Genomic DNA, 13,759 nt, shown 5'->3' with positions numbered 1-13,759 from the left:
AGTAAAGCCACATAGGTACTACCTCAGAACTTGGTGTGATAGGTGTTTGATATCTACATCCTTTATTCTGATCCATATTTCCCACAAACTCTTTCTCAAAAGGGACTCTCCCTTTCAAAGGTAGAGGAAAGGTTATTTGTAAGATGGATATCAAATACAGACCAAAAATACAAACCATTAATTTTTGAAAAATATTAGCTATCTGCTTTCAAAATAAAGCTTGATTCCTCCTCTAACCATTCACAATAAGATCCACATAAATTAAAGTCCTATATTTAAAAAATTAAAATTTATAATATAAAAAATATAGGAATATATACGTATTGAGTAAGGCTTTTCAAATAAGACACAAATGAACACCATAAATTAAAAACCCAAGACTTTTGGTAATAAAAAATTTAAAATTTTCAATAATAAAACATACCATAAGCAAAGCAAAATAAAAATGACAGATAAGAGGATATACTTGAAAAATATACAAGAAAGGATTAGGACCCAGAACACATTTTAAAAATTGCAAGTCCAGTAGAAAAACGTGAACAGAAAAGTCACAGGAAAACCCGAAATGGTCAATGTTCACACACAAGCACAAGCTCAACTTCACTTGTAAATCAGCAAAATGCAAATTAAAATAAAACTGAATCTATGATTGCTGAAAACCTAAAATTTTAATAATTTCAGGTGTTGAGGATATAGGTAAGTATATTGTCATCCACTGCTAGTTGGAATATAAATTGGTGTGGACACTCTGAAGGTAGTTTGGTGACATCTGTTAACTCTAAAAATGCACATAGACTATTACACTGAGATTCCATTTCTCATGTTAACACATAAAAAACTTTCTTACATGTTTACAAGGAGGTACAATCAAGTATGTTTATTACAACAGTGTTAGTGATAACGAAGTAATTTTAAGCAACTCAAGTGCCTATCAATATGGCAGTGTTTAAATAAATTGTGGTATAATTAACCCAGGATATTCAAACTATCTGGAGCTTAAAGGACAAGGAAGTGTACAGACAAGGACACCATATTTCCATGCAGGTTGTTCATTGAAAATCTCCAGGGAACACTGTTCATATAGATTCCAATGTGAATGGCATCCCCTTGGAGTCATGCAGTAAACCATATGCATAACAGTGCATAACAGATATGTGGATGGGATGATGTTGGGAATTTAACAGAAGACCAGATCATGCAAAGCCTCAAAGGCCATGGTAAAGAATCTGCATTTTATTCTCAGTAAAATACATGAAGGGATTAAAAAGGGGAATGAAGCATTGTTTTAAAAAAATTCCTCTGGCAGCTATCTAAAATAGATTAGAAGGGATTAAGACAAGAAGTAAAAGATCGATTAGAAGTATATTGCAATGGTCTAATCAAGAAATGACAGTGGCCTTAACTTGGATGGTGGAGTAGAAATGGAAAGGACAAATACGACATATATCATGCAGATAGAATTTACAAGATTTAATGATGCTTTAGACTGGAATAGGTAGAGGAAATTTTTGAGAGAGTGCAATCGAGAGAATTACCAGGTTTCTGCATAGAGCCATGAATGGGTGGTGGGAACATTTACTGATCTGAGAAAGACTGAGAGGAGACTACCTTTCAGCAGCACAATTTCAAACATGTTAAGTTTGATATGACTAAGATAGCCAAGACAAATTACCAATGAGAGAGATGGCTATATGAAACTGAAGCTCACAGAAGAGGTTTAAACAGACATAAATTTTTAAGGAGTTATCATACAGATATTTCTTGAGGCCATGGAGTTAGATGAGAGGTAACCAATGGAAAGAAAAGAGAAATGGTCCTTTGAAACTCCCGAGGAATTATAAAATTAGAAGAGGGGGTACATGCAGCCAAAGAGAGAGGGTGGGAAACCAGGAGAAATGGAATATGATTGGAAATAGCCTACATGCCCTTCAATGAGAGAACTATTAAGGAAATTATCCTATAACCATTCTATAAAATATTATGCCCACAAAAATATAGTCAACTGATCTTTGACAAAAGAAAAAGGCAATATGATGGAGAAAGGATAGTCTTTTCAACAAATGATGGTGGAGACTTGGACATCCACTTGCAAAAAAAAAAAAAAATCTAGACATAGATCTTACATCCTCACAAAAATTAACTCAAAATAAATCAGAAACCTAAATGTAAAATGCAAAACTATGAAACTCTTAGAAGAAAATATAGGAGAAAAATCTAGACGACTTTGAGTTTGGTGCTGAATTTTTATATACAACACCAAAGGCAGGATCCACGAAAGAAAGAATTTATAAATTCATTAACATTTAAAACTTCTCTGTAAAAGACACTTTGAAGAGAGTGAGAGTACAAGCCACAGACTGGAAGTAAATATTTGCGAAAGATATATCTGATGGAGGACTCTTATCCAAAATATACATAGAGGTCTGAACATACAACTCACCAAAGAAGATATTCAGATGGCAAATAAACATATGAAGATGCTCAATGTCATACCTCATTAGAGAATTGCAAATTAAAACAGTAAGATACCACTAGACACCTTTTAGTATAGCTAAAATCCAAAACACTTGCCACCAAAAGCTGTTGGGATGTGGAACATCAAGAACTCTCATTCATTACTGATGGGAATATAAAATGGTACAACCATTTTGGAAGACAATTGGGCAGTTTCTTACAAAACTAAACATACTCTTACCATATGATCTAGCCATTGTGTTTCTTGGTATTTGCCCAAAGGAATTGAAAACTAGTGTCTATACTATTTGAAGCAACCAACCGTATGATAGTCTGGAAAAGGCAAAACTATGGAGACAGTGAAAAGACCAGTCAGTGGTTGTCAGTGGAAAGAGAGGGTCAAATAAGAGAGGATTTTTAATACAATAAAACTATTCTTATGATACTGAATAGTAGACACATGTCATAATATATTTGACAAAATCCATAGAATATATAATATCAGAAATGAACCCTGTGTAAATGATGGACTTTGGGTGTTAATGATGGTGCTACTGTAGGTTCAATTTTAATAATTCTACCACTCTGGTGGGGGATGTTGATAGTGAAAGAGGTTGCACATGTGCTGAGGCAGGGGGTGTACGGGAACTCTGTACTTTCCACTCAGTTTTGCTGTGAAGTTAGAACTGCTCTAAAATAAAAAGTGTGTTTCAAAAGATACTATAAACATATTTAAAAGAAGCAACAGATAAAATATATATGAAAGTTTCACAAAGATTACTGAATGAAAAAAGTATTTATGCATAGTTTATATAAAATATGGTTTCATTTCTGTAAAATAAATCAGGTACTAGATATATACATATAGTAATTGTATGTGCATTAAAAAAAAAAAGTCTGGCTACATATATAATAGATTGTTAACAGTGGTTCCTGGGATTAAGGGAGGAGAAAGAACAATAAAATTTCACTTTACACTTTTATATTATTTGAATGTCTTATAATAAATATGTATTAATTTAGTAATACTTAAAAACAATTTTAAAAGTACACTCAAGTTTTAAACCATCCTTGTATTCTTAAAATCTAAGTCAGTGTTTATGTAAATGTGGCCTAAGGACCCCTATGTCAGAAACACCTGGAGCATTTATTAAAGTACAGTATTCCTTGAACTTTTCAATAATTGGACCCATTACAAAAGTCTAAAGTTAATGGAATTAGAACAGACTCACAAAGTTACCAAGGCTCGATGTATTCATGTATTCAATGTATTACTCTTGGAAGGTAAACTCCTAAATTTCAAAATTATGTAAGCAATTTATTGCATTTATGAGCAATTTTAATCTAGTAGATGACTCGGAGAGCTCTCTCTCTTTCTCTCTCTCAGCTTTATCTATAAGTGATCCATCTTTCAGAAGCAACGAATTATCCTGGATGTCTTTTGCTTCTTTTCATATTCGAAAAAAGACACATATTCAATTGCAATTTCAACCTCTTGCTGCAGATGGTATCCTATTTTACACTGCACAACATTTAAAAGCAAAATCAGGTAAGACTGGCAAGATCTTCATTTGCAGAAAATAAAAAAAAAATGAATTCCTGATAGTATGTTAATATGTAGTAGTCTTTATTTAAGTCATCTAGTCTGTAAAATATGTAAACACTTGATGCTTTTATGTTCTATTGTCACTGCAAGTGTATGCTTACGAATTTAGGCTCCCTAAATAGAAATGCTAACAAAATAGCAAGAGGTTTGTTGGAATTAAAGTTAGAAAAATCCAAATATAGTATATGCTCAACTTTATAACAATCCCATCACAAAAGACATTAAAGCTATGTATGATAACCCTTTGTCATGAGACAAAATATGCATATGAAAGATTTTTAAAGGGAAGGCATGGCTGATGTATTTCTTGTCGATTCATACACATTTACAGCTGCAAATATCCTCAAGCTGTTCCATCACTCAAATTGTAAGCCCAAGGTTTGCATTCCAAAATCAGTTTATAAAAACATTTTGAACCTTAAAACGTGCATATTTATCATAAAATATGGAATAAAATATCCTAGTACGCTCTAATTTTAATAATTTTTGAGGTTTTATTATTTTATACTTGATTTCTATTTTCATAACTTTCTCCAGAATTCTGACAAAAACATTTGTATATATAGTTACATTTCTATTGCAAAATATTTTTAAAATTTTACATTTGGCTTTCTTTCATCCTGTTTCTCAGAAAATGAAATTTCGGTATTGAGAAATAATTAAATCAGTTTACTTTGTTTCTCATAATTAACAAAAATGGTGCTCTGATTTTCACAATCTGAGTACTAATAGTTCTCATATAACTTTCTTCATTTGCTTCTAAATGATGAGAATGTAAAAGAATTAGACCAAACTGGGTCCACCTCAATGCACTGCTGGAATACCTTCAAAATAATTTCAAAGAAAAAAGATAATTTTAAAGAGAAAAAGATAACATAATTGAGCTATAAAATATACCTTAGAAGAGATTTGTTCTCCTAAGATTTGACAATTGGTTTTAAATTCATGATTAACTGAAATCTCCCTAAGAAAATGTCAAATGGGAGAACCATGCCCAAGAAAATTTCTAATTATAGAAATTTTTACAGAGAAAATTTCTATTTATAAACCAAGAGACATTAAAAGACAAACAGCTTCAGTTGTATTGCTCATTAAAAAACTCAAGATAATGTAAATAGGACTTTTGTATAAAAGTATAAAGTCAAGATATATTCAGGATTATTCAGGATTGTGACTGGCTGGGTATCCACTGGATATATATTTGTGTTTATATATACGAAATATTAATACACACAGAAGGGCAAGAACACATCTTAACATGTTATTCAATCCATGTCGCTTATGACACTCAAGATTTTCCTTTTTCATAGCACTAGACACTTTACAAAGAGAGATTCATTAGTTTCACATCATGATTGACACTACATTTGATACTTATGTAAGAAAATCATAAAAATTTTAAAATATTAAAAATCTAAGTTTTACAGGGTTAGACCTAGATTAACCTAAAGGTAATTAACAGATGAAAGGCATAAGCTTATTTTTTAGTAATCAAGTGATATAAATAGCTTATTTGAAGCCTGTTTCAAAGGTTGGATAAAATACAATGACTGTCCTGTACTTTGTGCCTTCTCTAAGAGCTATAATGTCTGATGTAAACGTTAACCAAGCCTTCACAGCTGATCCCCTGCTAAGTGGAGCTATTAGTAAAAAATACCCACTTAATATGCAATGGCACCAGCCTGAGCAACAGTGAGACCTCGTCTCTACTAAAAATAGAAAGAAATGATCTGGACAGCTAAAAATATATATAGAAAAAATTAGCCGGGCATGGTGGCGCATGCCTGTAGTCCCAGCTACTTGGGAGGCTGAGGCAGGAGGATGGCTTGAGCCCAGGAGTTTGAGGTTGCTGTGAGCTAGGCTGATGCCATGGCACTCACTCTAGCTCGGGCAACAGAGTGAAACTATGTCTCAAAAAAAAAAAAAAAAAAATATATATATATATATATATATATATATACACACACATATACACACACACACAATGGCAAAATTCACAAATGTAGATATCAGCAGCCAGTTAGGTTTTTATACATAGAAAATCAAATTCTACATTAACAAAGTTTCTCTTTAAAGGTTAATATAATAATTTGAGTGTTCTCAAATACTGTAACATTTAAAACAAAATGGTAATTTTAAAATTATCCTAGTGGATTTTAGACCCTTGATTTTTGAAAGATACTTTAAAGAGATAAAATCCTGGCCCCTATTTATCTCTGCTAAAAATTTAATGCCTTAAAATGATTTTTATATATACAAAAATTATCAGTTTTGTGAAGCAACAAATGACTATTGAGCCTGAATCCATCTTGATATAGTTATAATCCACCCAGACTAATGTGTATTTAAAAAGTCTAGTCATTGCAATATGAAGTTGAAGCGTATTTAAATAAGATATAAGTAAGTTAAAATTACCTTTGCTTTCCTTTTCTAGAGAGTATATAAAACTTCCCTAATATGCTGTTTCTATAGTCTCTTAACAAATGTTGAGCACGGTGCAGGTGGCAGAGGATGGGGTAGAAGCAATGGCCAAAGGTGGAGGCTGGAGCCCCAGCTGTGGTTAAATGAGCATTAAATAGCCAAGGTGAATTCATTTATGACCTTCATTCCATTTGAGCTCTGTTTCTCACTAGGAAGCTCTGTTTCTCACTGTTCATTATATTTTCTTACTCTAATGCCAATCTGTACTCATAACTAGAGAATCATATCCTAATCAACTGAAATAAAAAGGCTAGATGGTTTAAAAATAAAAACTGCTAATACTGCTACAAGAGAAATTTTAGCTTCCACGGCCACAGAGAGAGAAAAACCTCTTTGTTAACTCTTCATAAGAACAAATTAGCACAGTTAAAATAACTCTTCTTTCACAGAAGCTCTTCTAGCAAGAAAAGTCTCTTCTGGTTGGAAACCTGACCAGTGAAACAGATCACAGCTTCAGCTTTCCCAATCATTTGTTAGATATTTTATAATGTAGCTTTACACTGTAAATTGTTTACTACAGATACATAAGTGGCAAGAAAAGCTTCTTCCATGATCCTGTGAAAGAGAACTGGTTTGTGTTCATTTGAAGGCCACAAAGTATATTCAGAGTGCTATAAATTTTTTGAACTCAGTATCAATTGTTTCCTTGTTCTAGATTGTTATGGTATAAAAATTTAAATACTCCATATTTCTTACATAACCTGAAAGTTTGTAATACTGCTTCTCTTATAGTTAAAATACTATTCTATTACAGTTAAAATGCATGTTAGAAATTATGCAAATAAATTCAGTTTCTTCCTTTGTTAGAAAATTTTTAAAAAAAATTCATATCATTAAAGGTAAAATGATTTTGCTTTCAAGCTAAAATTAGTATTTGAGAAATGTTCTGAGTCATCTCACTCCATAATTCTACAGTTATTTCTTTAAATTATTTATTGAGCATCTATTTATGTGCCAGGTGCTGAGGATAAAAACATTGTTCCCATGAAGCCTAAAGCTAGTGGATGAGGCAGTAGTTAATCATATATAATGACAGAGGATTATATTTATTAAAAGTTCTCTATGAGGAAAATGATCTAAGCAAGAGAACCATAGTTTGATAGGTATAGAACTGTAGAGCTGTCAAGTCTTCCAATTGTTCTAGAATGGTCTGGTATAGACCACAAAGGGGAATAGAAGGAATGAACACTGTTTGTGGGAGGGAAGTAAGGAAATATGGCATCCCAGGGGTGAGGTAGGGGGAGGAAGAGGAAAAAGTAGCATAGTGTCAAATAACCCTAAATGAGAAAAGGTTGTGGAAAGTTTGAGGGAGGAGAAAGTGTTACTCTGATGAAGACGTAAAAGCCCTTTGCTCCGCTCTTGAAACAATCTTACACTAAAGAGCTACATTCTTTTCCAAAGCAAGTAGAGTTGCCTTTACTTTTTCATCTGCATGCCTCACCACAACTTCAGATGCTGGACCAGATTTGTTCCCACATGACTATATAATCATAGAATGAGATAATATTGTGGAGGGAAATCCTGCAATATTGAAGCACTTACAGCAAAAAGCCTGACCTACTCTGAGAAATCAAAAAAGACTTCTCTGAGGAAGCAGCATTTGATCTGAGATCTGAAGGATGGGTAGGAGTTACCTAGCTGAGGTGGAATGGGGTGGACTGTTTCTAGAAAACATACACAAAGGCCCTGACAAAGGCACATGAAATTCTAACTAGGTCAGTGACAGTGGAGTAAACAGAGGAGGTTTAGGGGGATAGTACATTCCAGTTAAGAGTAGAGAGGAGCCAGGAGTTGACAGAGCCTTTATAGGTACGTGAGTTTAGGTATCTATTCCAACAGTGAGTGACATTAGAGGGTAACATAAGGATCAGCCTTTCATTTGAAAAGATCACTTTAGCTTTAGTGTAGATTAGAAAACCAACTGGAAATGAAGAAAAGTGGAGGAGGCAACAGATCAAGCTTAGAAATGATAGTAAATTTAACTAAGGTGGGAGGAGAAAAGTGGACAGAATCAAGAACTTTTACAATGAGTCAAAATGCTATTAATAAAACTGATTAAAGACCTATCTTGTGATAGATTTGTGTGTTGAGTGAAGAAATGATGGTTCCAAGGATCACATCTAAGCTTTTGGCTTGAAGAACTGGATGGATAATGGAGTAACATACTGACTTTGGGAAGACTGGAAGAGGCCACGTTGGTGGGAGGAAGTTCTCACACTGAGATATGAACTTTAGAGCTTGCAGTGCTTGTAAAACACTCATACAGACATCTTGAATAGGGATTTCTGTACTCACAGAATTTGAAGCCATGGGGCATGGCTGAAACTTAGGAAAGCATGCAATATGAGATGTTCACAGCACTACTAACTGCTCTCTTAATTCTTTTCCCTTATCCCCCCAATCACTCATCAAAACCAAATCAAATGTGTTAGAATAAAACATTTCAGTTACTTATTTTTACACACTCTTAACTAAAGTCATTTAAGGAAAACCTCACTTTTAGTACCATAATACTTACATTCAGTGAGAACTATCTACAACTTGGGAAAATTTATTTGGCCAACTGCTGAACAAAATAATACAGGATATAATGTGTAATGCATACAAGTATGTTTTGATCTATAAGTTGAAATAAAATTAACAGAATTGTGCTCCAGATTTGTTACATTTCTTCAAAACCAAGACTTACCCAAATTGGCCAGAAAGAGCAAAAGCTTTTAATGAAAAACTTTTTACTATTACTAATTAAACTGATTAATATTCTCTTTATTGACAGGTGACTTTTTATGTATCTCTTTAATAAATGGTTTTGTTCAACTTCGCTACAATCTTGGTGACAAAACTATCATTCTAGAAACTTTCCAAAAAGTAACTATTAATGGAAGTACTTGGCATGTGATAAAAGCAGGAAGAGCTGGTGCAGAAGGCTACCTGGATCTGGATGGGATAAATGTAACAGAAAAAGCATCCACTAAAATGAGTTCCCTGGACACAAATACAGACTTCTACATTGGAGGAGTATCATCCTTAAATCTTGTAAATCCCATGGCAATAGAAAATGAACCCACAGGTTTTCAAGGTTGTGTCCGAGAAGTTATTATAAATAATCAAGAATTACAATTAAATGAATTAGGAGCAAAAGGTGGTTCAAATGTAGGTGACTGTGATGGGACAGCCTGTGGATACAACACGTGCAGAAATGAAGGTGAATGTATAGTAAATGGCACAACTTTTTCTTGCAGATGTTTGCCACAATGGGCTGGAAATACATGTAACCAGTCTGTGTACTGTTTGAATAATCTTTGTCTCCACCAATCTCTATGTATACCTGACCAATCATTTTCTTACAGTTGTCTGTGTACTTTGGGTTGGGTGGGAAGGTACTGTGAAAACAAAACTTCATTTTCAACTGCAAAATTTATGGGGACTTCTTACATTAAATACACTGATCCAAACTACAGAATGAGAAACCTTCAGTTCACTACTGTATCCTTAAATTTCAGTGCTACTGAAGCAGAAGGCCTAATTGTATGGATGGGGAAAGCTCAAAATGAAGAAAATGATTTTCTAGCAATTGGTCTCTATAATCAGACCTTGAAAATAGCAGTTAACTTAGGAGAAAGAATTTCTGTGCCTATGAGCTATAGCAATGGCACACTGTGTTGCAACAAATGGCACCATGTCCTTATAATTCAAAATCAGACTCTAATCAAGGCCTACCTAGATGACAGTCTAATTCTTTCTGAGGATATTGACCCACGCAAAAAGTTTGTTGCTCTAAACTATAATGGTATTTGTTATCTAGGGGGTTTTGAGTATGGTCGAAAGGTAAATATTGTTACTCAAGAGATTTTTAAAAGAAATTTTGTTGGCAAACTTAAAGATGTTACATTTTTTCAAGATAAAAAGAAAATTGAATTAATTAAATCAGAAGGATACAATGTTTATGATGGAGATGAACAAAACTAGATTACATAATATTGGCGATTTTAATACAGAAAATATGAATATAAAATTAGTCACTTTTACAGTTACTTCTTTGGTAGATTATTTACAGGGAATAAACTGTTTATTATTACCTGAAATAGTCTAAATGCTAACACATCTTTTTGATAAACTTGTAAAATACCACTGAAGAAAAGGTTCTGGTTGTTTTCCTACATCTAATTTATCTGTATATATGTTGATCCCTATGTTTTAACTCCATTAGTTCATGCAGTGTTTACTCATCTATGAAAGTTCAAAAACAAAATTCAGGTGAGAATGAATTAGCGATAGGTACAAATAAGGAGGAAAAAGTTATTAACCAAAGGAAAAATGAAAATCATACAAGGACATATAACCATACAATACTATGTGGCTCAACTACAATCATTTATATGACTGCAATATGAAACTTGAATATGGACTTAAACCAAAAATTACTGCATGTTGGAAGGGGGAAAATGAGGGGAGATGAGAGTGGGCCGGTGAGGGGTAAATTCTTATCTTTAATAGTAAGATATCAATAGATAATACTGTATTTGTAACTTAAAATATTGCACATGCATGTCACAAATGTGAAGAAGGCAAATGTCCTAATAAATGTCTAAAAGGATTAAAAGTGGTTGCCTCTGGAGAGAACAGTGCAGAGGACTGTTGCTTTTTGTTTATAAACCTTGTAGAACTGTTTGACTTCTTAAACCAGGTACTTACATAACTGAGCAAATAAAAAAATAAATTTCATTTATGTTTAACTGTTGTCAAGTCTACAGATCTCAAAATTAGGCATAAAACAGGTTCTGACCACCACTGAAAATTACTGTCCTTATATGTACTGCTGAAAGCATAACTTGAAAAGTACATATTTTGCCCAAACATCAGTTATTGATATAATTTTGAGTGGCATTTTCACCTGCTACTCCCACTCCGTCACTGCAGATTGGATAGTAGTTATTGCTGTTGTTCCTTAGCACTTTTAGACTTTGATATTTATAATTTTGCCACCAAGAAAGCAACAGACAACAGATAACTTTGAGCACTAACAGGTAGAACAGGTCATGTGGAGGGAAAAAAACTCTTAGCAATAAGCAGCATGTAGGGTTTAAAAGGAAAAATACATAATTATCCATCAAGTAAATGAAGAAAAGAATTCACAAAGATAAGGACTGATGAACACAAAGTTAATGCTTGTGCAGATTCTGGTCTATACAAAGGAACTAGGTAAGTAATTTATCATTTGAAAAATACTAGATTTTTAAATTATTTTAGCCACTCTAATCCAATCAGAAAGCTATAGACATTCCTGGAAGGATTTAGGACCAAAGTTAAGAACTTTGGCACCATTAATAGGGCACTAATGGCTCCCAGACCGTTCCTATTGACACTAGAAGTGTGAGGGCAGAATATAACCTAAGGCAGAATTGCAGAATATCTACATATTGATTCAAAGGTTTTCTTGTGTTTTAACAGAAACCACTCAAGACAATTCCATCCAACATTTGCTGAAAAACTTTGACCCAAACTTGTTTTAGTCCATACCACTACATTTAACTTTGGAGACACTGAGATTATAAGGACAAATGCTCTAAAGAAAACTTTTTTGGTAGCTGGTAATCAAATCTAACTTTAAAAAAAAATACACTTTATGTATTAAAGCCAAGAAAGCTATTCTGTGGAAGTTTACAAAGTCTTCTAAGAAACTTTGCCTGAACTCATTCTCATATTAGCCCACACATTCTTCCATAATACACTGTGCCTTTTCCTTAAAGCAGAGCTTCCCAGAGTGTGGTCCGAGGACCCTTGAGGATCCCTGAGATCTCTTCAGGAGATCCAGAGAGTCCTCCCTTTCCCAATGACAATGCTGTATGAAGCCAAATTTTCTTCACAGATTTCAAACAAAATGACATATTGCAAAACACTGAATGCAGAGGCAGGTAAGATAATCCAGCTGTCTTAAGTCAGACATTAGAAATATGTAAAAATGAAAACAGTTGACACTCTTCTTACTAAATTTGGTTTGGAAGTCATTTTTCACGTTATATTAACATATAATAGGATTAGTGTTAAATTAACAAATATTTTATTACTTTAATTTCTAATATGCTAAATAATGAGACAACCCATATAATCAAAAGCTCTTCGGTGTTCTCAAGTTTGAACAGTATAAGGGGTTGGCCTGACGAGGTGGCTCACACCTGTAATCCTAGCACTCTGGGAGGCCAAAGCGGGTGGATCATTTGAGCTCAGGAGTTCGAGACCAGCCTGAGTAAAAGTGAGACCCTGTCTCTACTAAAAAAAATAGAAATTATCTGGACAACTACAAATATATAGAAAAAATAAGCCTGGCATGGTGGTGCATGCCTATAGTCCCAGCTACTTGGGAGGCTGAGGCAGAAGGATTGCTTGAGCCCAGGAGTCTGAGGTTGCTGTGAGCTAGGCTGACGCCATGGCACTGTAGCCAGGGCAACTGAGTGAGACTGTCTCAAAAAAAAAAAAAAGTATAAGGGGTCTTGAAACCAAAGTTTGAGAATTGCTGCATTAAAGTTTCTTCTCACAGCTACAATTTTAAATTCAGATGTTATCATTTGTCTTCTATGCTATTCTGCAAGCCACACAAAATTGGAACCCTCCCATGTTGTTCATGATTGAATTTCAAGAAACAAATGCAGAATATTGGGCTTGCAGAATAGACACACAATACTTGACTGCTACCTACAGATTCCCCTGTAAGTCGAAATGACTTGAGAACATTTTTTTCACCTTAAAACCCTGCAAATTTCATGACAAATTAGCATTACTCCTGTTTCCTGTTTTTGCTATCCTAGTGATGATAGTGTTGAAGATTTTCCACGTGATATGCTTTTCCAGCACAAAATAAAAACGATACAGAATTTTACTAAGGATGTTGTAATACTTCTGAAAGTGTTCAATGTAAACATGAGAACATTTTTAAAAATAAGTTGAAATATGTAATATAGAAACCAGGAGATGGCAATATTATTTACCTTTTGAAAGACTTCTTTAAAAGAATAAATTCCTGTGGAAAAAATCATTACTTTGGGGAAAAAGTATTCTCTTAAAGAATATTTTTAAAAGACACCTCGGGCTGATATACACACACATACTGAATTATTTCATAAAAAAGGTATTTTGGGGATATATACATAGGACTCACCTTTCTTTAAGTATTTATGTTGGAGTTTCCCCCTATGACTCTGTTCTGCATCTACCTATAAG

At 33.7% G+C, this 13,759-nt stretch overlaps 1 protein-coding gene across 1 annotated transcript in view; it reads left to right on the top strand.

Annotated features, from left to right (window-relative positions):
• EYS (eyes shut homolog) overlaps nt 1-10,519 on the top strand; it is a 1,451,515-nt gene extending 1,440,996 nt beyond the window's left edge. Inside the window, 2 exon segments of the mRNA XM_045543805.1 lie at nt 3,842-4,003; nt 9,318-10,519. Of these exon segments, the coding sequence (XP_045399761.1) occupies nt 3,842-4,003; nt 9,318-10,519 (1,364 nt within the window).
• Nucleotides 10,520-13,759: the final 3,240 nt, after the last annotated feature.

The sequence above is a fragment of the Lemur catta genome, chromosome 2 (assembly GCF_020740605.2).
Source record: "Lemur catta isolate mLemCat1 chromosome 2, mLemCat1.pri, whole genome shotgun sequence".
Taxonomy (NCBI): domain Eukaryota; kingdom Metazoa; phylum Chordata; class Mammalia; order Primates; family Lemuridae; genus Lemur; species Lemur catta.
This window is presented reverse-complemented; position numbering and strand designations above follow the sequence as displayed.